Source organism: Pseudoliparis swirei, chromosome 2, assembly GCF_029220125.1.
Source record: "Pseudoliparis swirei isolate HS2019 ecotype Mariana Trench chromosome 2, NWPU_hadal_v1, whole genome shotgun sequence".
NCBI classification, from domain to species: domain Eukaryota; kingdom Metazoa; phylum Chordata; class Actinopteri; order Perciformes; family Liparidae; genus Pseudoliparis; species Pseudoliparis swirei.
Genome location: NC_079389.1, coordinates 24890345 through 24916113, shown reverse-complemented (window position 1 = coordinate 24916113; position 25769 = coordinate 24890345). Strand labels below are relative to the sequence as shown.

Genomic DNA, 25769 nt, shown 5'->3' with positions numbered 1-25769 from the left:
TCACACGCCTCCACACGCCTTCACACGCCTTCACACGCCTCCACACGCCCTCACACGCCTCCACACGCCTCCACACGCCTTCACACGCCCTCACACACCTCCATACGCCTCCACACGCCTCCACACGCCTCCACACGCCTCACACGCCTCCACACGCCTCCACACGCCTCCACACGCCTTCACACGCCTCCACACGCCTTCACACGCCTCCACACGCCTACCCTCCTCTGGCCCCGCCTACTCTCTCATAGAGCCGCCTACCCTCTCCTGGCCCCGCCTACCCTCCTCTAGCCCCGCCTACTCTCCTGGCCCCGCCTACCCTCCTCTGGCCTCGCCTACCCTCTCCTGGCCCCGCCTACTCTCCTCTGGCCCCGCCTACCCTCTCCTGGCCCCGCCTACCCTCCTCTGGCCCCGCCTACCCTCCTCTGGCCCCGCCTACCCTCCTCTGGCCCCACCTACCCTCCGCTGGCCCCACCTACCCTCCTCTGGCCCCGCCTACCCTCTCCTGGCCCCGCCTACCCTCCTCTGGCCTCACCATGATCACACTATGACCTCACTATGACATCACTATGACCTCACCATGACCTCACTATGACCTCACCATGACCTCACGATGACCTCACTATGACATCACTATGACCTCACCATGACCTCACCATGATCACACTATGACCTCACTATGACCTCACCATGACCTCACCATGACCTCACCATGACCTCATCATGATCTCACCATGATCACACTATGACCTCACTATGACCTCACTATGACCTCACCATGACATCACCATGATCTCACTATGACCTCACCATGATCTCACTATGACCTCACCATGACCTCACCATGACCTCACTATGACCTCACCATGATCTCACTATGACCTCACCATGACTTCACTATGACCTCACTATGACATCACCATGATCTCACTATGACCTCACCATGACCTCACCATGACCACACTATGATCACACTATGACCTCACTATGACCTCACTATGACCTCACCATGACCTCACCATGATCTCACTATGACCTCACTATGACCTCACCATGACCTCACCATGACATCACCATGATCTCACTATGACCTCACCATGACCTCACTATGATCACACTATGACCTCACCATGACCTCACCATGACCACACTATGATCACACTATGACCTCACTATGACCTCACTATGACCTCACCATGACCTCACTATGACCTCACTATGACCTCACCATGACCACACTATGATCACACTATGACCTCACTATGACCTCACCATGACCTCACCATGATCTCACTATGACCTCACTATGACCTCACCATGACCTCACCATGACATCACCATGATCTCACTATGACCTCACCATGACCTCACCATGACCACACTATGATCACACTATGACCTCACTATGACCTCACCATGACCTCACTATGACCTCACCATGACCTCACTATGAGCTCACCATGACCTCACTATGACCTCACCATGACATCACCATGATCTCACTATGACCTCACTATGACATCACTATTATCTCACTGTGACCACACAGTGACCTCTGTATTACCTCATCATTACCTCATTATTACCAGATTGTTACCTCATTATTACCCAGTTGTTGCCTCATTGTTACCTCATTATTTTCTCATTAGTACCTCATTGTTGCCTCATTGTTACCACACTGATACCTCATTATTACATCATTGTTGCCTCATTGTTGACTCATTATTACCTCATTGTTACCCACTTGTTACCTCGTTGTTGCCTCATTATCACCTCATTACTACCCAATTGTTATCTCATTATTGTCTCTTTAGTACCTCATTAGTACCTCATTGTTGCCTCATTGGTACCTCATTATTGTCTCATTCGTACCTCATTGTTACCTCATTATTGTCTCATTCGTACCTCATTGTTACCTCATTATTGTCTCATTCGTATCTCATTAGTACCTCAATTGTTACCTCATTATTGTCTCATTCGTATCTCATTAGTACCTCATTGTTAACTCATTATTGTCTCATTATTACATAATTGTTCCCTCATCGTTACCCCATTGTTGACTCATTATTATCTCATTGTTACCCAATTGTTACCTCGTTGTTACCTCATTGTTATCTCATCTTGACCTCAGTATCACCTCATTATCAGGTAGAATAGAACAGAGGTTTCACAATCACAACTTTGCATATTTCAAATAATGTAATTGTGTGTTTAGGTGTGTGTGTGTGTATAGGTGTGTGTGTGTGATGCCTCCTCACCGCTGCCAGCTTGTCGAAGCGGGCGAAGAGTTCATTGAGCGTCATCACGAGTTCCTGAGCCGTACACTGAGACGCCAGACTGGTGAAGCCTTTGATGTCTGCAAACAGGATGCTGAGACAGAGACACAGAGACACAAAGACACAGAGACACAGACACAAAGACACAGAGACACAAACACAGAGACACAAAGACACACAGACACAGAGACACAAACACAGAGACACAGAGACACAGACACAAAGACACAGAGACACAAACACAGAGACACAAAGACACACAGACACAGAGACACAGACACAAAGACACAAACACAGAGACACAGAGACACAGACACAGAGACACAAACACAGAGACACAGAGACAGAGAGACACAGACACAAAGACACAGACACAGAGACACAAAGACACAAAGACACAGAGACACAGACACAGAGACACAAAGACACAGAGACACAAAGACACAGACACAGAGACACACAGACACAAAGACACAGAGACACAAACACAGAGACACAGAGACACAGACACAGAGACACAAACACAGAGACACAAACACACAGAGACACAAAGACACACAGAGACAGAGACACAGAGACACACACAGAGACACAGAGACACACAGAGACACAAAGACACAGATACACAAAGACAGAGACACAAAGACACAGACACATACAGAGACACAAAGACACAGAGACACAAAGACACAGAGACACAAAGACACAGAGACACAAAGACACAGACACAGAGACACAAAGACACAGAGACACAAAGACACACAGACACAGAGACACAGACACAAAGACACAGAGACACAGACACAGAGACACAAACACAGACACAGAGACACAAAGACACAGAGACACAAACACAGAGACACAGACACAGAGACACAAACACAGAGACACAAACACACAGAGACACAAAGACACACAGAGACAGAGACACAGAGACACACAGAGACAGAGACACAGAGACACACAGAGACACAAAGACACAGATACACAAAGACAGAGACACAAAGACACAGAGACACAAAGACACTGATACACAAAGACACAGAGACAGACACACAGACACACAGACACAGAGACACAAAGACACAGAGACACAAAGACACAGACACAGAGACACAAAGACACAGAGACACACAGACACAGACAAACTCATGAAGCATAGGCTTCTATACAACCAGAGGAGTCTCCCCCTGGTGGTCAATAGAGAGTGCAGCTCTAACACATGAAGCAGAGACTTCTATACAAGCAGAGGAGTCTAAATAATTCAATGTATTAATATAAAGTCAACACGACCTCCATGGTGAACCCTGCACCCTCTGTGTGCTCCTGAGGCTGAAGAGGATCAGGACCCTCCTCCTCACGATCACATTACTGATGAAGAAGAGGAGCTTCTGTGTGAGGAGGAGACCTGATGCTTCAGCCCCGGAGGACTGAGAGGACCACAGAGACAGCCCCGCTGTGTGTGGAGGGCCCCACCTGACGACAGCTACAGGCCACACACACACACACACACACACACACACACACACACACACACACACACACACACACACACACACACACACACACACACACACACACACACACACACACACACACACACACACACACCTCTGTCCCCCGCATGCAGTGCTGGGTTCCTCCACAAGGCGGCGACAAAGCAAACCCACCTGTCCTGTGTTTAAAGGTTATTTTACAAACAAAGCCACACACAAAAACACACACACATCAGACACAAACACACGCACACACATCACACACACACAAACACACACACACACACACACAGATTCAACACGGCACATCCCAGAACCCGGTCAGAGATGAGGACGAGTTCATCAGTGAGAAGACAGACGGACAAAAGATGGAGGCCTCTCAGGGCTTACAGCTGAGACCAGGCTCCTGACCTCCTGACCTCCTGGCCTCCTGGCCTCCTGACCTCCTGGCCTCCTGACCTCCTGACCTCCTGACCTGATACTCCACATTGGTCTGTGGCGTGAAGCGTTCAGTCTGTCCCAGGAGGTTTCCCTCACAGTCCAGACTGAACATGTTCACGAGGTTCAGCAGGTCTGTTGGTCTGGACTGCCCTCTGGACCCCGGAGGGGACCGGTCCACGGCGCCTTCAGCACTTTGTATGTTTGTGTCGTTTTCTTCAGTTTATGTGTTGTTGTTGTTGTTGTTGTTGTATTTGGCAAACAAAAACATCTCAAATCTCAGAGCTGAACTGTTCCAGTTTTACAACAGAATTCAGATGAGGTCCAGTGAATGAACCCTTTAGTCAGGGACACACACCGACTGTGTGCGTGTGTGTGTGTGTGTGTGTGTGTGAACCCTATATGGACAAGTCGAAGAACCCTATATGGACAAACTGAAGAACCCTATATGGACAAACTGAAGAACCCTATATGGACAAGTCGAAGAACCCTATATGGACAAACTGAAGAACCCTATATGGACAAGTCGAAGAACCCTTTATGGACAAACTGAAGAACCCTATATGGACAAACTGAAGAACCCTATATGGACAAGTCGAAGAACCCTATATGGACAAACTGAAGAACCCTATATGGACAAGCCGAAGAACCCTAAATGGACAAACCGAAGAACCCTATATGGACAAACTGAAGAACCCTATATGGACAAGTCGAAGAACCCTATATGGACAAACTGAAGAACCCTATATGGACAAGTCGAAGAACCCTATATGGACAAACTGAAGAACCCTATATGGACAAACTGAAGAACCCTATATGGACAAGTCGAAGAACCCTATATGGACAAACTGAAGAAACCTATATGGACAAGCCGAAGAACCCTATATGGACAAACTGAAGAACCCTATATGGACAAGTCGAAGAACCCTATATGGACAAACCGAATAACCCTATATGGACAAGTCGAAGAACCCTATATGGACAAGCTGAAGAAACCTATATGGACAAGCCGAAGAACCCTATATGGACAAACCGAAGAACCCTATATGGACAAACTGAAGAACCCTATATGGACAAGTCGAAGAACCCTATATGGACAAACCGAATAACCCTATATGGACAAGCCGAAGAACCCTATATGGACAAGCCGAACAACCCTATATGGATAAGTCGAAGAACCCTATATGGACAAACTGAAGAACCCTATATGGACAAGCCGAAGAACCCTATATGGACAAACTGAAGAACCCTATATGGACAAACCGAAGAACCCTATATGGACAAGTCGAACAACCCTATATGGACAAGTCGAAGAACCCTATATGGACAAACTGAAGAACCCTATATGGACAAGCCGAACAACCCTATATGGACAAGTCGAAGAACCCTATATGGACAAACTGAAGAACCCTATATGGACAAGCCAAAGAACCCTATATGGACAAACCGAAGAACCCTATATGGACAAGTTGAAGAACCCTATATGGACAAACTGAAGAACCCTATATGGACAAGTCGAAGAACCCTATATGGACAAACCGAAGAACCCTATATGGACAAGTCGAAGAACCCTATATGGACAAGCCGAAAGGCCCTGGAGGTCTGAGGGAGAACCCTGGAGGTCTGAGGGAGAACCCTGTCCCTGCACTCTACACAAGGGGTCCACGGTTCCACCACCAGCTGGGTCAGCTCGGTGAGGCCTAGTGGCTCCATAGAGCCTTCTGGACCGGCCAGCTGGACCACCTGAACCACCAGGTCTTTATCAGAGGAGGACTCAGGTCTCAATGCTAAGCAGCAGTCTGAGGGGGCGAGGGGGGGGGGGGGTATGGTCTTCACTCAACGGGACCTCCTCTTCCTCTTTTGACCAGGAAGTCGATATTTATAGGCAGAAGAGACTCTTCAGCTTGAGTGAGCGCTCAAAGAACCCAAACATGACGGCATCATTAACGAGAAAGCATCCGGTCATAAAGACAACGGACACCAAACAATGAACAAGCAAACATCAGGCTGTATAGAAGAAGAGTAGAAACTAGAGTCTGAGAGTAGAAACTAGAGACTGAGACTAGAAACTAGACACTGAGACTAGAAACTAGAGACTGAGAATAGAAACTAGACACAGACTAGAAACTAGAGACTGAGACAAGAAACTCGAGACTGAGACTAGAAACTAGAGACTGAGAGTAGAAACTAGAGACTGAGAGTAGAAACTAGAGACTGAGAGTAGAAACTAGAGACTGAGACAAGAAACTAAAGACTGAGAGTAGAAACTAGAGACAGAGTAGAAACTAGAGACTGAGACTAGAAACGAGAGACTGAGAGTAGAAACAAGAGACTGAGAGTAGAAACTAGAGACTGAGAGTAGAAACTAGAGACTGAGACAAGAGACTAGAGACTGAGACAAGAAACTAGAGACTGAGACTAGAAACTAGAGACTGAGACAAGAAACTAGAGACTGAGACTAGAAACTAGAGACTGAGACAAGAAACTAGAGACTGAGACTAGAAACTAGAGACTGAGACTAGAAACTAGAGACTGAGAGTAGAAACTAGAGACTGAGACAAGAAACTAGAGACTGAGACTAGAAACAAGAAACTAGAGACTGAGACAAGAAACGAGACTTAGAGTAGAAACTAGAGACTGAGAGTAGAAACTAGAGACTGAGACTAGAAACTAGAGCCTGAGAGTAGAAACTAGAGACTGAGAGTAGAAACTAGAGACTGAGAGTAGAAACTAGAGACTGAGACTAGAAACTAGAGACTGAGACAAGAAACTAGAGACTGAGAGTAGAAACTAGAGACTGAGACTAGAAACTAGAGACTGAGACTAGAAACTAGAGACTGAGACAAGAAACTAGAGACAGAGTAGAAACTAGAGACTGAGACTATAAACTAGAGACTGAGACAAGAAACTAGAGACTGAGAGTAGAAACTAGAGACTGAGACTAGAAACTAGAGAATGAGAGTAGAAACTAGAGACTGATAGTAGAAACTAGAGACAGAGTAGAAACTAGAGACTGAGAGTAGAAACTAGAGACTTAGACAAGAAACTTGAGACTGAGACTAGAAACTCGAGACTGAGAGTAGAAACTAGAGACTGAGACTAGAAACTAGAGACTGAGACTAGAGACTGAGACTAGAAACTAGAGACTGAGAGTAGAAACTAGAGACTGAGAGTAGAAACTAGAGACTGAGACTAGAAACTAGAGACTGAGAGTAGAAACTAGAGACTGAGACAAGAAACTAGAGACTGAGACTAGAAACTAGAGACTGAGACAAGAAACTAGAGACTGAGACTAGAAACTAGAGACTGAGAGTAGAAACTAGAGACTGAGACTAGAAACTAGAGACTGAGAGTAGAAACTAGAGACTGAGACAAGAAACTAGAGACTGAGACTAGAAACAAGAAACTAGAGACTGAGACAAGAAACGAGACTTAGAGTAGAAACTAGAGACTGAGAGTAGAAACTAGAGACTGAGACTAGAAACTAGAGCCTGAGAGTAGAAACTAGAGACTGAGAGTAGAAACTAGAGACTGAGACTAGAAACTCGAGACTGAGAGTAGAAACTAGAGACTGAGACTAGAAACTAGAGACTGAGACTGAGACTAGAAACTAGAGACTGAGAGTAGAAACTAGAGACAGAGTAGAAACTAGAGACTGAGAGTAGAAACTAGAGACTGAGACAAGAAACTAGAGACTGAGACTAGAAACTAGAGACTGAGAGTAGAAACTAGAGACTGAGACTAGAAACTAGAGACAGACATAAACTCATGTTTACAATGTTTCCTGAGGGAATACATCAAGAGAAGTAGAGCCACTATATAGACTTCTATACAACCAGAGGAGCCCCCTGGTGGTCAGGAGAGAGAATGAAGCTTCAACACATGAAGCATAGACTTCTATACAACCAGAGGAGTCGCCCTCTGGTGGCCAGGAGATATAATGCAGCTTTAACACATGAAGCATAGACTTCTATACAACCAGAGGAGTCGCCCCCTGGTGGTCAGGAGAGAGAATGCAGCTGTAACACATGAAGCATAGACTTCTATACAACCAGAGGAGTCGCCCCTGGTGGTCAGGAGAGAGAATGCAGCGTGGTGGACTGTGGTTCAATAAAGACGACCGTGAGGGAGGCCCTGAACGTGACATTTAAAGGTGGTCCCCGCTACCTGCAGAGACTCATCAGCGGCTGCAGCTGCACATGGAGCATCCCGCCCCCGCGTTGCCGTGGAAACGGCATCCATCAGATAAAGTCTTTCGACAGGTCAATACAAATATTCCCCAGCAGCGTACTCTATTAATATCGCCGCCGCTCTCCCACGCCTTATTTGGGCTTTTCCTCAGTGGGAGCGTGAGCAGGAAGCTCAGCCACCATCTGTAAACACAGAGATCCTCCTCAGAGACAAAGACATGCAGGGACATCAGAGTCATGGCCTCCAGCGAGGAGGAGGAGGAGGAGGAGGAGGAGGAGGAGGAGGAGGAGGAGGAGGAACCACTGAAGAAGAGTTCAGCTGCTCCTCTTACTCAGGCCTAAAGAACTACGACTCATTCAGTTTATACTTCAAGATCAATATGCTAATGAGGGACATGAAGAGACATGAAGGACATGAAGGACATGACGAGACATGAAGGACATGAAGAGACATGAAGGACATGAAGGGACATGAAGAGACATGAAGGACATGAAGGGACATGAAGAGACATGAAGAGACATGAAGGACATGAAGAGACATGAAGAGACATGAAGGACATGAAGGACATGACGAGACATGAAGAGACATGAAGGACATGAAGAGACATGAAGGACATGAAGGGACATGAAGAGACATGAAGGACATGAAGAGACATGAAGAGACATGAAGAGACATGAAGGACATGAAGGACATGAAGAGACATAAAGAGACATGAAGAGACATAAAGAGACATGAAGGACATGAAGAGACATGAAGGACATGAAGAGACATGAAGGACATGAAGAGACATGAAGGACATGAAGAGACATGAAGGACATGAAGAGACATGAAGAGACATGAAGGACATGAAGAGACATGAAGGACATGAAGAGACATGAAGAGACATGAAGGACATGAAGAGACATGAAGAGACATGAAGGACATGAAGAGACATGAAGGACATGAAGAGACATGAAGAGACATAAAGAGACATGAAGGACATGAAGAGACATGAAGGACATGAAGAGACATGAAGGACATGAAGAGACATGAAGAGACATGAAGGACATGAAGGACATGAAGAGACATGAAGGACATGAAGAGACATGAAGGACATGAAGAGACATGAAGGACATGAAGAGACATGAAGAGACATGAAGGACATGAAGAGACATGAAGGACATGAAGAGACATGAAGGACATGAAGAGACATGAAGGACATGAAGGACATGAAGAGACATGAAGGACATGAAGAGACATGAAGGACATGAAGGACATGAAGAGACATGAAGAGACATGAAGGACATGAAGAGACATGAAGGACATGAAGAGACATGAAGGATATGAAGAGACATGAAGGACATGAAGAGACATGAAGGACATGAAGGACATGAAGAGACATGAAGAGACATGAAGGACATGAAGGACATGAAGAGACATGAAGGACATGAAGAGACATGAAGGACATGAAGAGACATGAAGGACATGAAGAGACATGAAGAGACATGAAGGACATGAAGAGACATGAAGAGACATGAAGGACATGAAGAGACATGAAGGACATGAAGAGACATGAAGGACATGAAGAGACATGAAGAGACATGAAGGACATGAAGAGACATGAAGGACATGAAGAGACATGAAGGACATGAAGAGACATGAAGAGACATGAAGGACATGAAGAGACATGAAGAGACATGAAGGACATGAAGAGACATGAAGAGACATGAAGAGACATGAAGGACATGAAGAGACATGAAGGACATGAAGAGACATGAAGAGACATGAAGAGACATGAAGGACATGAAGAGACATGAAGAGACATGAAGGACATGAAGAGACATGAAGAGACATGAAGGACATGAAGAGACATGAAGAGACATGAAGGACATGAAGAGACATGAAGGACATGAAGAGACATGAAGAGACATGAAGAGACATGAAGAGACATGAAGAGACATGAAGAGACATGAAGGACATGAAGAGACATGAAGAGACATGAAGGACATGAAGAGACATGAAGAGACATGAAGGACATGAAGAGACATGAAGGACATGAAGAGACATGAAGGACATGAAGAGACATGAAGAGACATGAAGAGACATGAAGGACATGAAGAGACATGAAGAGACATGAAGGACATGAAGAGACATGAAGGACATGAAGAGACATGAAGGACATGAAGAGACATGAAGGACATGAAGAGACATGAAGGACATGAAGAGACATAAAGAGACATGAAGGATATGAAGAGACATGAAGGACATGAAGAGACATAAAGAGACATGAAGGATATGAAGAGACATGAAGGACATGAAGAGACATGAAGAGACATGAAGGACATGAAGAGACATGAAGAGACATGAAGGACATGAAGAGACATAAAGAGACATGAAGGACATGAAGAGACATGAAGAGACATGAAGGACATGAAGAGACATGAAGGATATGAAGAGACATGAAGGACATGAAGGATATGAAGAGACATGAAGGACATGAAGAGACATAAAGAGACATGAAGGATATGAAGAGACATGAAGGACATGAAGGATATGAAGAGACATGAAGGACATGAAGGACATGAAGAGACATGAAGCCTCTTGTGTTCACATCTCTGTCTGATCTGTAAAGGAATCAAATGAAACGTGTTGACACATTATTGATGAGATGAAGATGAAAATAGATAATTAAATGACCTCAACATGACCTCTGACCTCATGTTAAACACACGCAGTATTTACCCAGAAGGCTGTACTACTCTCCTCTCTGCTCAGGGCTGGTTTCTCATTGGTCCTCCTGTGACTCCAAGAGAAGACCACCATGATGTCTCCGGAGGACTAGAGGCCCAATCCGGACCGATCCAGACTAGACCAATCCAGACGAGACAAATCCAGACTAGAACAATCCAGACTAGACCAATCCAGACTAGAACAATCCAGACCGATCCAGACTAGAACAATCCAGACTAGACCAATCCAGACCGATCCAGACTAGACCAATCCAGACTAGAACAATCCAGACCGATCCAGACTAGACCAATCCAGACTAGACCAATCCAGACTAGAACAATCCAGACCGATCCAGACTAGACCAATCCAGACTAGACCGATCCAGACTAGACCAATCCAGACTAGACCAATCCAGACCGATCCAGACTAGACCAATCCAGACTAGAACAATCCAGACCGATCCAGACTAGACCAATCCAGACTAGAACAATCCAGACCGATCCAGACTAGACCAATGCATACCAGAACAATCCAGACTAGACCAATCCAGACTAGAACAATCCAGACCGATCCAGACTAGACCAATCCAGACTAGACCAATCCAGACCAGAACAATCCAGACCGATCCAGACTAGACCAATCCAGACTAGAACAATCCAGACTAAAACAACCAAGACCAGTCCAAACTAATCCAGACCAGACCAATGCATACCAGAACAATCCAGACACAACCAATCTAGACTAGAACAGAACAGGCCAGTCCAGACCAGTCCAAACCAATCCAAACCAATCCAGACCAGCCAGTCCGCCCCTCTAGCCTGATGAGTCCTGGTGCTTTGGAGCCCTGGAGAGGTGAAGCGTTGATGAGCTGGTCTCCCAGCAGGACTAGAGGCCGCATGCCGGGCCTCAGAGGGCGGTGGACCAGTCCAACAGGGTCACAGAGGGAACGACATGTGACCCCTGAGCCAGGACCATGCGATGGAAAACCCCAAACACCCTTTAACGGGAGAGAAGGGAGGAACTCCTCAAAGATGACGGGTCCAGAGAAGAAGAAGTGCATCCAGCCAACTTGTTGTTGTTCAAGGCCATGTCCCAGAAAACCAGACTGAACATACAAAGCTCATATTTGTTGTTTTCCTCATGGCTGTGGGAATCGATCACACGGCCAACATTCCCGAGTCAGCCCACAGGAAGTTGATGTCCATAAAAGGGCATTTTTCCCTGACCCAGGAGTATTTCCTTCCACACAGCGGTGAGTCAGAGGAGCATTGCTACGCTAATGATGGCTACTTTCTGCTGACAGTGGGACGAGTGGAGCTCGTTAGCAGCAATGTGTTGCCTGTGGTTCGGCAACGCGTTGCTGCAATGACTCACCACTCTGGGAACAGATCAATGTCACCAGATTGTTTCCTTTTGAAGTCAGAACTGCTGCATGAAGAGAGACATGAACTTTATTTAGATAAGCAGCTCGCTGTTAGCTTCTCTCTGTTAGCGGCTCTCTGTTAGCTTCTCTCTGTTAGCGGCTCTCTGTTAGCTGCTCTGTTAGCGGCTCTCTGTTAGCTGCTCTCTGTTAGCAGCTCGCTGTTAGCTTCTCTCTGTTAGCGGCTCTCTGTTAGCTTCTCTCTGTTAGCGGCTCTCTGTTAGCTGCTCTCTTTTAGCTGCTCTGTTAGCGGCTCTCTGTTAGCTGCTCTCTTTTAGCTGCTCTGTTAGCGGCTCTCTGTTAGCGGCTCTCTGTTAGCTGCTCTCTGTTAGCTGCTCTCTGTTAGCTGCTCTCTGTTAGCTGCTCTGTTAGCTGCTCTCTTTTAGCTGCTCTGTTAGCGGCTCTCTGTTAGCTGCTCTGTTAGCTGCTCTGTGCTCTGTTAGCTGCTCTGTTAGCTGCTCTGTTAGCTGCTCTGTTAGCTGCTCTCTGTTAGCAGCTCGCTGTTAGCTTCTCTCTGTTAGCGGCTCTCTGTTAGCTTCTCTCTGTTAGCTGCTCTCTTTTAGCTGCTCTCTGTTAGCTGCTCTCAGGGTGTCTACAGGAATAAACCAGTGAAATTTAAGACTTTTTAAGACTTTTTAAGACCACGTCGAAATAAAATTTAAGACCTAACTTACGATGGAAATATACATTAATCTAAATAAACTAATTCAAAGTAAACACACTGATGTCTGTTTAAAATTAACAGTATGGTGTAATGCAAAAGGATAACACAAATGTCATTGCTGTTGTAAATTATATTTATTAATACATTTTCAGAACATTTAAGTCCCATGAACAAATGCTTATATCAAGTACATATATTTTAAAAATACAGGCAACATAGTTCCTTTTGAACAAAAAAATCTATAAAATAACAAATAACAATTCCAGCTGCTTTTAAAAGGCAAATTCATTTACATAATAGAATGTATGTGTGTGTGTGTGTGAGTTCTCATGTCTCTATGTGATGGATGTTTGTGCACAGGTTCATGTCTACTCCTGAGCTTTTGTGAATATACTAGGAAAACAATCCTTTTCAAACTGTATTAATATAAAAACTTCCAGTTGACATTAGGTCCATTCTCCTGGAAAAAAGAAAAAAAAGGCAGACATTAGCCAAACAACAGTCACCACATCTCTTATGACACCACCACTTCAGATTAATGTCAGACTGGATCAATATGAAAACTATTTTTACAAATTAAGCAACGTGAGCCATCCCTTGAGCCTAGTGAACACTATGTAGACATATTGACAGGTAAACACCACTCTACTACTATTCTAAAACTATTTGTTAGTCTAATTAATGTGTAGTGCGCCTATCCATAGCTGTTACTAACTTGACACATGAGTAGAGCTTAACTATATGATACAAGGTTAGTTAATACATATACTTTTACTGAGATGCTGATCTGCAGGGAAGTAGGTCAGCCCATAGGCTCCCATGGATCTCAGCACGGGACCTGGTCACTGGAGAACCGAGCACATGAAGTCCAGCTGTCTGCTCGCGGTGGTCTGGTCCAGAGTCTCATGGTGGTCTGGTCCAGAGTCTCTTGGTGGTCTGGTCCAGAGTCTCGTGGTGGTCTGGTCCAGAGTCTGCACGGTGGTCTGGTCCAGAGTCTCGTGGTGGTCTGGTCCAGAGTCTCGTGGTGGTCTGGTCCAGAGTCTCGTGGTGGTCTGGTCCAGAGTCTCGTGGTGGTCTGGTCCAGAGTCTCGTGGTGGTCTGGTCCAGAGTCTCGTGGTGGTCTGGTCCAGAGTCTCGTGGTGGTCTGGTCCAGAGTCTCGCGGTGGTCTGGTCCAGAGTCTCACGGTGGTCTGGTCCAGAGTCTCATGGTGGTCTGGTCCAGAGTCTCATGGTGGTCTGGTCCAGAGTCTCATGGTGGTCTGGTCCAGAGTCTCATGGTGGTCTGGTCCAGAGTCTCATGGTGGTCTGGTCCAGAGTCTCGTGGTGGTCTGGTCCAGAGTCTCATGGTGGTCTGGTCCAGAGTCTCGTGGTGGTCTGGTTCAGAGTCTCATGGTGGTCTGGTCCAGAGTCTCGTCAAACAGAATGAAGAACGCACCGCCCTGTTGGTCTTCGGTGATGAGCTCTTTATTACACGGCGCTGGATTTCCTCCGGTGACCTCCAGCGTTGTAGCTGACGTAGTTGCTGGCGGAGCAGGAGCCAGCCGCTGGCTGCTGGCGGCCTCGCTAGTCTCTGTGCTTCTTGCTCTGCTCGTGAGATTCCACCGCTGGAAAGTCTCCCGACACATAACGCAGCTTCAGAAGCATTTCACCGACCGTGACCAGAAACACTCGTTCTTTTCAAGCTATTTGTTGTTGAACTTGCATCCCCCATGTTTTCTAAAGTAGCCGATGCTTCACGTTGTAGGGGATGGGACCGAATCGCGGGCCCTTTAAGAGAAGGGCGTGGCCCCGGTGACACCAGAGACACCGCAGAGCGACCGGAGCAAAATACGGACCTGGCGGAACAGATTGCCTCATATTCGTAATGACATGACACCCAAAACATTTAAGACCAATCCAATCTGAATTTAAGACAATTTAAGACTTTTTAAGGCCTTATTTTTAGGAAAAGCAATTTAAGACTTTTTAAGACTTTTTAAGGACCCGCGGACACCCTGTGCTCTGTTAGCGGCTCTCTGTTAGCTGCTCTGTTAGCGGCTCTCTGTTAGCTGCTCTCTTTTAGCTGCTCTGTTAGCGGCTCTCTGTTAGCTTCTCTCTGTTAGCGGCTCTCTGTTAGCGGCTCTCTTTTAGCTGCTCTGTTAACGGCTCTCTGTTAGCTGCTCTCTGTTAGCTGCTCTCTTTTAGCTGCTCTGTTAGCGGCTCTCTGTTAGCTGCTCTCTGTTAGCAGCTCTCTGTTAGCAGTTCCGGCCTTTTGGTAAGAACTGCAACGCTCTCATTTTACTTTTCTACTTGTGATTAGATTATTCAATTGATTACAAGTGTACCAGAGCACACAGAGGCCCAGTGTGTGCTCCGAGGGGAACATGCAGGTCATGTGCTTCATGCTGATTCCTGAGAGCAGCCCTCTTCCTGCAGGCCGATGTACCAGGAGGTGAAGGCTCTCACGAGAAAGCAGTCAGCTGCTTCATTAAAGCCTGCCGACGAGGGACCCGGACCTGAGGATCAGACCCGGTCCCGCTCTGTGTTGGTAATGTGCTTTATACCCCCATGTGCTGGGGGGGGACATTACATTAAACATATCTAATGAAACTGGACGTTTTTATTAGAATATAATCACGTGGATTCAGTTGTGTTACTTACATTACTCAGGGTTTTTCCTGGGTCAAAATGGGTCTTCGGTGCTCCCCCATGTCACCGTAATTAGCAAACATCTATGTATCTTTTTTTCCCCCATAAATAATGGAGGCAATGCTTGAGGAAATCATTTTGCTAAAATAGATCGGCTAATAGATTGACAATTAGAGATGCACCGATCAGGTTTTTGGGTGCTGATCACCGATCACTGAAATCAGTATCTGCCGATCCGATAATACCGATCACCGTGTTGATTGAAGCATTCTATTTATTGTGTAGCATTATTGCTGAGGACTATGAGGAAATACATATATAAAGCAACTCAAACATTAAAGAAATTACAGATTTCTTTAAACATTTAGGACTTTTACTTTGAAAAATGTCCTAATTGATACATTAAAATGGTTTGATTGCTATTGTAGGGGATTTCAGATATGTATGGAACACATCTGCATCATTCATTTCCTGGAACTCTTGGGGAAATCTATATACAGGACTTTGTTTAACATACAAAAGTCTGACTTATTTTTATAAACTCTTCCTTGGTCCAGTAAAACTGTTTTAATGTTAGCATAATTTAAGCTAAATCTCAGAAACGATCTATAAAGATACAAAATCAGTTCATTGTTTACTTTTATATGTTCGTGTATGATTTGTCGTCATCTTATTTTGAAAAACGGATGTTGTTTCACGCGGTTCTTTCCGCTAACTTTGCAAAACCGGATGTTGTCACAAATCCTTCCGCTAACGTTATCAAACCCTCTCGCTCCCGATCGAATGTGTTTACCGTGAGCATCAGTCTGTAGGGGCAGACATGTGAGAGTCGGCTGAGTCGACCCAGAGATTCAACTCGGGGGACGGGGACGCCGCTCGGTGGTGAGGATCCCCTCTGACCTCTGACCTCTCACTCTGAGGCCCTCGCCGGGCGCATCGTCTCCGTTGCGATGCGCGGCGATTGAAACGTCTGATAGTTCTCGTACATTTTACGTCATCTGATCGGCCAAGTTTAATCAGCCGTTTTGAGAACGCCGATCAAAACCGATAATGGGAATATCAGCCGATATGGATCGGCGCCGATCAGATCGGTGCATCTCTATTGACAATAGTCCAGGTGTATTCGTGCACGTCGAGGTTGAGTGAGTGATCAGCAGCTGGCCGCTCTGTCCATTCACCTCACAGTATTGATCAGACAAGAAGACACGCTTATTAACTCGATTACTATTGATCAAAACAGAACGAGGGTTCGGCTGTAGCCGACTTGAAACATACTATTGAGAACATATTCGCTGACATGCACGTGATGAACACATTTTATTTTAATTAATTTTTTTCATCGCAGACTTTTTTTGCCTTAGGCGCTCGGGAAAACGGCGTAGGCGCGCGCCCACATGTTCTCTATGCAGGAAAAACCCTGATTACTTATTAACAGGAGGATGTGAATATGCACTGTGTGTGTGTGTGTGTGTGTCGACGGTGGACTTATTCATCTATTAACCAAATATAAGTGTCTCTGAACAGTGTTGCTTTTATAAAACACGTTTGTGCTTCACTAGATGCAAATATTCAACTACAAATAAATAAAACGAAGAGTAATAGAAGTTACACACGGGGTAGAAGTCACAGCAGGCTCTTGTGTCTGGGAGCATGATCACGGGTCACCATCATGTAGCCTGGAGCCCGTCAACAAACACACACAAGCAGACGGTATTCATGGTGTGTACCAGTCAGTTTCTGTAATCTCCTCCGGGAACAATGCAAGAGCTCATTTCCTCAGTTTAAGCCCCGAGCAGCATGTTTTACATGTCTGTGAGTTTGGTGAAGAGTGAAGACTAGTTTAAAACTTGGACCCACCACCAAACTGTGGTCCAGGGTCTTGGTTAGTGCAGCTTTCAGGGGTCAATGATGAACATCTGGCCAGGTTCCTTCACGCAAACGGGAGGCAGTTTCAGCTCCTGGGTCCAATCTACATTTAGTCATCAGTTACTGAAGAAAAGTCAACGACGAGCTAACAGCAGGAAGCGAAAGCAAAACAACCAGCTGCTAAAACTTTCAATAACATCACATTTATTAATCTTCACATGTTGTTTACGTTAGGCATCTGTGTGTTAACTGTGATGCTAACGGGGCTGGACAGCTTGATTCATTTCCAAGTGGAAACCTCCAGTTCTGGCGTGTACAATCAATGCCGAAGTGTCTTAAAACCTGCATTCTCTCTCCTGACCACCAGGGGGCGACTCCTCTGGTTGTATAGAAGTCTATGCTTCATGTGTTGCCGCTGCATTCTCTCTCCTGACCACCAGGGGGCGACTCCTCTGGTTCTATAGAAGTGGATAGAAAATGACGTCAAAGGACCAGTATTTTTATGGATCGTTGGCATCGGTCCTCTCATGTTTGACAGACTGGACGCTGCAGTGACTCACTATCGCCTCTGCAGGTTACAAGTGGTACAACAAGACGGGACAGGCCAGGGCTATCTGCTTAGCATGCTAACCGATCCTGTATTCCCCTTCCCACCAACTAAGCAACACAAAGTCCCGTAGCCAGTGTGAAGGCCCTGAACCAGACGTGCTGTTCAGAGACATGTGAGGAGGAAGCCCTCCGGCACAGTTCGGCTTCGACTGGGAACATTTCTGGAGTCCTACTTCAACATGGTGGCACACAAATGCTCTCAGGCAGCATCGATGCCTCGCAGGACGCCTGAACTCCTGGGAACTACAAAGGTCATCCTGTGACTCATGCCTTTGAAGAACAAAGACGAGCTCGCTGACAGACACAAGAATTACACACACAAAAAACACGTTTCATTTTCCATCCAGTGCTTCAGAAGAGAGGCGGCGGAGGGGGAACGCCGGCTAACGGGGGATTCCACCAACGACAGCAGCGGCTGCCTGGTTCTCTTTGATGTCAACACCAGCACTCACATCTATTTTCCTCCAGAGCTTCAGACGGGAAGAAAATCCATATTTGAATATCCAGGTAGGTCAGCGGGCCCAAAGGTCAGGCCCACCTTCTAGGATCCTCTCTGTGCCCCCAGAGCCGCCTGAAGAGAGCCTCCAGACCCCCGGCACAAGACACCGAAGACTAGGCTTCAAATATCCTGTAAGCCACCCGCCCGGTTACAGGAGGAGCCCGGAGCTCACAGGGGGCCGGGCTGGACCCAGAGTGGCATCCTCTAGTCTTATTGGGGGGGCTGGGCTGGACCCAGAGTGGCGTCCTCTAGTCTTATTGGGGGGGCTGGGCTGGACCCAGAGTGGCGTCCTCTAGTCTTATTGGGGGGGCTGGGCTGGACCCAGAGTGGCGTCCTCTAGTCTTATTGGGGGGGCTGGGCTGGACCCAGAGAAGCCGTCCTCTAGTCTTATTGGGGGGGCCGGGTCAATTATTTAGTTTAGAAGATCATTTATGAACATTTAGAAAAATGGTAAACGATGAAAGCCGTACAACCACAAGCACATATCTTATTCGCGTGTATATATTTAACGATAAGCGTGTTTATGTTGCATGTTTTCCTGCCACTGGAAGCTGTGATGGAGCCATGAGAAGTCCACAGAGGACAGTTTGTGTCTCCAGTATTTAAATGAAACCCTCCTGCTGTAAGCGCTCTCCGTTTGGCTCGAGACGTCACAATGAAGCCTCCACAGCCTTCAGGAGGAGCTGCTCACACCACGCCACTCAACCCAGAGCCTCGGGACCACCACCAGGACTCAGGACTCAGGGACAAGGTTTCAGGGACAAGGTCTCAGAGACAAGGTCTCAGGGACAAGGTCTCAGGGACAAGGTCTCAGAGACAAGGTCTCAGGGACAATGTCTCAGGGACAAGGTCTCAGAGACAAGGTCTCAGGGACAAGGTCTCAGAGACAAGGTCTCAGGGACAAGGTCTCAGGGACAAGGTCTCAGGGACAAGGTCTCAGGGACAAGGTCTCAGGGACAAGGTCTCAGGGACAAGGTCTCAGGGACAAGGTCTCAGAGACAAGGTCTCAGGGACAAGGTCTCAGAGACAAGGTCTCAGAGACAAGGTCTCAGGGACAAGGTCTCAGGGACAAGGTCTCAGGGACAAGGTCTCAGAGACAAGGTCTCAGGGACAAGGTCTCAGGGACAAGGTCTCAGAGACAAGGTCTCAGGGACAAGGTCTCAGGGACAAGGTCTCAGGGACAAGGTCTCAGAGACAAGGTCTCAGGGACAAGGTCTCAGGGACAAGGTCTCAGAGACAAGGTCTCAGGGACAAGGTCTCAGGGACAAGGTCTCAGAGACAAGGTCTCAGGGACAAGGTCTCAGGGACAAGGTCTCAGGGACAAGGTCTCAGGGACAAGGTCTCAGGGACAAGGTCTCAGAGACAAGGTCTCAGGGACAAGGTCTCAGGGACAAGGTCTCAGAGACAAGGTCTCAGGGACAAGGTCTCAGGGACAAGGTCTCAGAGACAAGGTCTCAGGGACAAGGTCTCAGGGACAAGGTCTCAGGGACAAGGTCTCAGGGACAAGGTCTCAGGGACAAGGTCTCAGGGACCACACGGGGACGTCTACTCTTAGTGGCGGTGGTGTCTGCGTCTCGGTGCCAGCTGGCTCGGTTAGCTCCTCCCACATGAGAGCCGAGTCCAAACTCCCGAAGACACGGAACGAGCAGAACTCAGATCCCATCGAGACGGACCGAATAAAGACAAACCAGTTCCAAGAATAAAGACGGACAGGAAACAGGACCGGGACTTCCTGTGTGTAGAGATGTGTGTGTAGAGATGTGTGTGTAGAGATGTGTGTAGAGATGTGTGTGTGTAGAGATGTGTGTGTGTAGAGATGTGTGTAGAGATGTGTGTGTAGAGATGTGTGTGTGTAGAGATGTGTGTAGAGATGTGTGTAGAGATGTGTGTGTGTAGAGATGTGTGTAGAGATGTGTGTGTAGAGATGTGTGTAGAGATGTGTGTGTAGAGATGTGTGTAGAGATGTGTGTAGAGATGTGTGTAGAGATGTGTGTAGAGATGTGTGTGTAGAGATGTGTGTGTGTAGAGATGTGTGTGTAGAGATGTGTGTAGAGATGTGTGTGTAGAGATGTGTGTAGAGATGTGTGTGTAGAGATGTGTGTGTGTAGAGATGTGTGTGTAGAGATGTGTGTGTAGAGATGTGTGTGTCTCTTGGACCCCATCCCGACGAGGCTGCTTAAAGACGTTTTGCCTTTAATTGGCGGCTCTCTATTAGATATTATCAATGTGTCTCTGCTAACAGGCCACGTACCACACTCCTTCAAGGTGGCTGTTATTAAACCTCTCCTGAAGAAGCCCACTCTGGATCCAGAGGTGTTGGCTAACTACAGACCGATCTCTAACCTCCCCTTCCTCTCCAAGATCCTTGAGAAAGTGGTCGCAAATCAGTTGTGCGACTTTCTACATCATAATAGTTTATTTGAGAAATTTCAATCAGGATTTAGAAAACACCACAGCACCGAGACAGCACTGGTGAAAATTACAAATGACCTCTTAATGGCAGCAGATAAAGGACTCCTCTCTGTCCTGGTCTTGTTAGACCTTAGTGCTGATAGAGGACTCATCTCTGTACTGGTCTAGTTAGACCTTAGTGCTGATAGAGGACTCCTCTCTGTACTGGTCTTGTTAGACCTTAGTGCTGATAGAGGACTCCTCTCTGTACTGGTCTAGTTAGACCTTAGTGCTGATAAAGGACTCCTCTCTGTCCTGGTCTAGTTAGACCTTAGTGCTGATAGAGGACTCCTCTCAGTACTGGTCTAGTTAGACCCTAGTGCTGATAGAGGACTCATCTCTGTCCTGGTCTAGTTAGACCTTAGTCCTGATAGAGGACTCTCTGTACTGGTCTTGTTAGACCTTAGTGCTGATAGAGGACTCCTCTCTGTACTGGTCTAGTTAGACCTTAGTGCTGATAGAGGACTCATCTCTGTACTGGTCTTGTTAGACCTTAGTGCTGATAGAGGACTCATCTCTGTACTGGTCTAGTTAGACCTTAGTGCTGATAGAGGACTCCTCTCTGTACTGGTCTTGTTAGACCTTAGTGCTGCATTCGACACCATTGACCATGACATCCTGTTACAGAGACTGGAGCAGTCGATTGGCATTTCAGGCACGGCACTAATTTGGTTTAAATCCTATTTATCAGATCGATCTCAGTTTGTATTTGTAAACGATGACGCCTCGATAACCACCAACGTTAATCACGGAGTTCCACAAGGTTCTGTGCTTGGACCAATTTTATTTACCTTATACATGCTTCCTTTGGGCAATATTATCAGGAAACACTCCATAAACTTTCATTGTTATGCAGATGATACTCAACTATATTTATCGATAAAACCAGAGGAGAGCAACCAACTCGGTAAAATTCAAGCATGTCTTAAAGACATAAAACATGGATGACCTGCAACTTCTTGATGTTAAACTCAGACAAAACCGAAGTAATTTTAATCGCCTGAGCACCTCAGAGATCAATTATCTGGTGATGTGGTTTCTGTAGGGCATTGCCCTGGCATCCAACACCACTGTAAAGAATCTTGGCGTTATCTTTGATCGGGACTTGTCCTTTAACTCCCACGTAAAGCAAATCTCAAGGACTGCATTCTTTCATCTACGTAATATTTCAAAAATCAGGCACATCTTGTCTCAAAAAGTTGCAGAAAAATTGGTTCACGCGTTACGTACTTGAGACTGGATTACTGCAACTCCTTATTATCAGGCTGCTCTAATAAATCTCTTAGGTCCCTCCAGTTGATCCAGAATGCTGCAGCTCGTGTTCTCACTAAACTAAGAAAAGAGATCACATCACTCCTGCACTAGCTGCTCTGCACTGGCTCCCAGTAAAATCAAGAATCACTTTTAAAATTATTCTCTTAACCTACAAAGCCTTGATTGGTGATGCTCCATCATATCTTAAGGAGCTTGTAGTACCATATTGCCCCACTAGAGAGCTACGCTCACTAAATGCAGGACTACTTGTAGTTCCTAGAGTCTTAAAAAGTAGAATGGGAGCCAGAGCCTTTAGTTATCAAGCTCCTCTTTTATGGAACAAGCTTCCACCTTCAGTCCGGGAGGCAGACACAGTCACCTCGTTTAAGAGTAGACTTAAGACCTTCCTCTTTGACAGAGCTTATAGTTAGGGCTGAATCAGGTTCACCTGGTCCAGCCCCTTGATATGCTGCTATAGGCTTATAGCTGCCGGGGGACGTTTTAGGATGCACTGAGTACCTATCTCCTCTTTTTTTTTTTTTCTCTCCTTAAGGATGAATTTTCATCTCTCAATAACACGTTACTAACTCTGCTTTCTCCCCGGAGTCCTTTTGGCTTCACGTCTCAAGGGGGCATCGGGCCCTATGAGGCGGGATAGGTCCCATCTGCCTGATGGATCGTCTGGGTCGTGGAATTCCTGCCCATGACTACGCCACTGTCCTGTTGAGACTCCGCCCACTCCTCCTCCCCACCGCCATCTGCCTGATGGATCGTGGAGGTCTCCATCGTGGAATATGCCTACTATGAACTATTCATACACTCTGTCATATTCATTGAATGTATTTTAACTCTAAATCTGTCCTTCTGGTCACATGACATCTATTGTTCTGTCCATCCTGGAGGGGGATCCTCCTCTGTTCTCTCCTGAAGGTTTCTTCCTTTTTCCCCTGAAGGGTTATTTGGGAGTTTTTCCTGGTCCGATGTGAGGTTTTGGGGCAGGGATGTCTATGTGTACAGATTGTAAAGCACTCCGAGACAAATTTGTAATTTGTGAAATTGGGCTATACAAATAAACTGAATTGAATTGAATTGTGTAGAGATGTGTGTGTGTAGAGATGTGTGTAGAGATGTGTGTGTAGAGATGTGTGTGTAGAGATGTCTGTAGAGATGTGTGTGTGTAGAGATGTGTGTAGAGATGTGTCTGTAGAGATGTGTGTGTGTAGAGATGTGTGTGTAGAGATGTGTGTGTAGAGATGTGTGTGTAGAGATGTGTGTAGAGATGTGTGTAGAGATGTGTGTAGAGATGTGTGTGTAGAGATGTGTGTGTAGAGATGTGTGTGTAGAGATGTGTGTGTAGAGATGTGTGTGTGTAGAGATGTGTGTAGAGATGTGTGTGTAGAGATGTGTGTGTAGAGATGTGTGTAGAGATGTGTGTGTAGAGATGTGTGTGTAGAGATGTGTGTGTCCTCATACAAGATATCTCATGACTTTGTGGGTTTCACTATGAAACATCCCACGAAGGCTTTTCAAAATAAAGTTCCGTCTTCAAAAGGAAAAGATGGTGAAATACTGCGTGAGGGTTAATTACAGAGGTTCATGTATTCATCACTATGGATACGAGCCTCACACACATACACACACGGGGGTAACACAATGTGTGAACTCAGCAGCGCCTCACAGGTTAACTCAACAGCTGACACGGGGGTTGATGCCCAGCGCTTTGTCTTGCAGGACGTTGTGCGGCGGCCATTAGTGAGCCTTAATGTGAAGGTCGGGTCCACGTGGAATAAAGTCGCTCCACACAAATAGAACTATTGTCCTCGAGGGTTTCCTCGTCACACCTCACCAACACTCACAAGCCCCAGAGCTCCTGGAAGAGGACACCTGTCTCAGGGCTCAACATGTCCCTGATCCCTGAACCCTGAGCCTTGACCCCTGAACCTTGACCCCTGAACCCTGAGCCTTGACCCCTGACTCATCTGTGGTTGCATCCGAGCCATGAAGTGAACGTTCCCTCCACGTGAGTCCATGACGGCCTTCAGGGACTGGAGCTACTCACGGAGGAGAGAACCGGACAACCGAAGTATTTGACTGGATTACTTCTTCAATTAAATTTTTTTTTTATGTAGATAAAAATAATTTAAATCAAGATTAAAATTTTTACAAATAATTGAAAACAATTAAAAAATTAAACAAATGAGATTGGAAAAAAAACATTTTTAATTAAAATAAAAAATAAAATAAAAATGTAATTGAAAAAACTTAAATAAAAATATATTTGTTTACACAGAGGTGTGTGTATCTGTGTGTGTGTCTGCAGGGTTTTTCCTGCATAGAGAAAATGTGGGCGCGCGTTTTCCCGAACGCCTATGACAAATCCTGAGAGCCTAAGGCAAAAAAAAGTCTGCGATGGAGAAAAAGAAAAAAAAACTGTGTTCATCACGTGCACATCAGCGAATATGTTCTCAATAGGGATGCACCGATCTGATCGGCGCCGATCCATATCGGCCGATATTCCCATTATCGGTTTTGATCGGCGTTCTCAAAACGGCCGATCAGATGATGTAACATCTGCGAGAACTATCAGAGACGTTTCAATCGCGGCGCACCGCAACGGAGACGATGCGCCCGGCGAGGGCCTCAGAGTGAGAGGTCAGAGGGGATCCTCACCACCGAGCGGCGTCCCCGTCCCCCGAGTTGAATCTCTGGGTCGACTCAGCCGACTCTCACATGTCTGAGCCCCTATAGCAGTGGTTCTCAAATGGGGGTCCGCGTACCCCTGGGGGTACGTGAGATTTTTTAAAATCTATTTAAAATTAGCATCCATTCAAAAATCCTTTATAAAGTTATTTAATAAATATTCAATAAAACACAAGTGTAAGTTCATAAACTGAATTGTATATTAAGTAGGCAATTTAATTTAATTATCCTAAAAACCCAGTCTCCCCCATATCAGGATGGTTTGACCCAACGTTTACGTCCACGAGTTGCAGCCCACCCAAGCCGTTGTGTTTCCTCTGTGGGGAGAGGTGAGCCAACAGTAGCATGAAGCCAGCCCATCTTGAGCGCCATCTCAAGACAAAACATGCAAATTACGCTGGTAAGCCACCTGAGTTTTTCAAGAGGAAACTCTCTGAATTCCGGTCATCTCAAGAAACGATGCTAAAGCCTCCACGACATCAGCCAAAGCCCTGGAGGCATCTTATGCGGTGGCTTTGCTCATAGCTAAAGCCAAGAAACCACACACCACAGCCGAAGACCTGCTCCT

General features: G+C 46.2%; 1 protein-coding gene across 1 annotated transcript in view; it reads right to left on the bottom strand.

The window, feature by feature from the left end:
- Positions 1–25769, bottom strand: part of adcy5 (adenylate cyclase 5) — a 46920-nt gene that overhangs the window by 11627 nt on the left and 9524 nt on the right. The window contains exon 2 of the mRNA XM_056435708.1: positions 2259–2370. Coding sequence (XP_056291683.1) covers positions 2259–2303 — 45 coding nt within the window. The 5' untranslated portion in view covers positions 2304–2370. The remainder of the gene's footprint in view (positions 1–2258; positions 2371–25769) is intronic.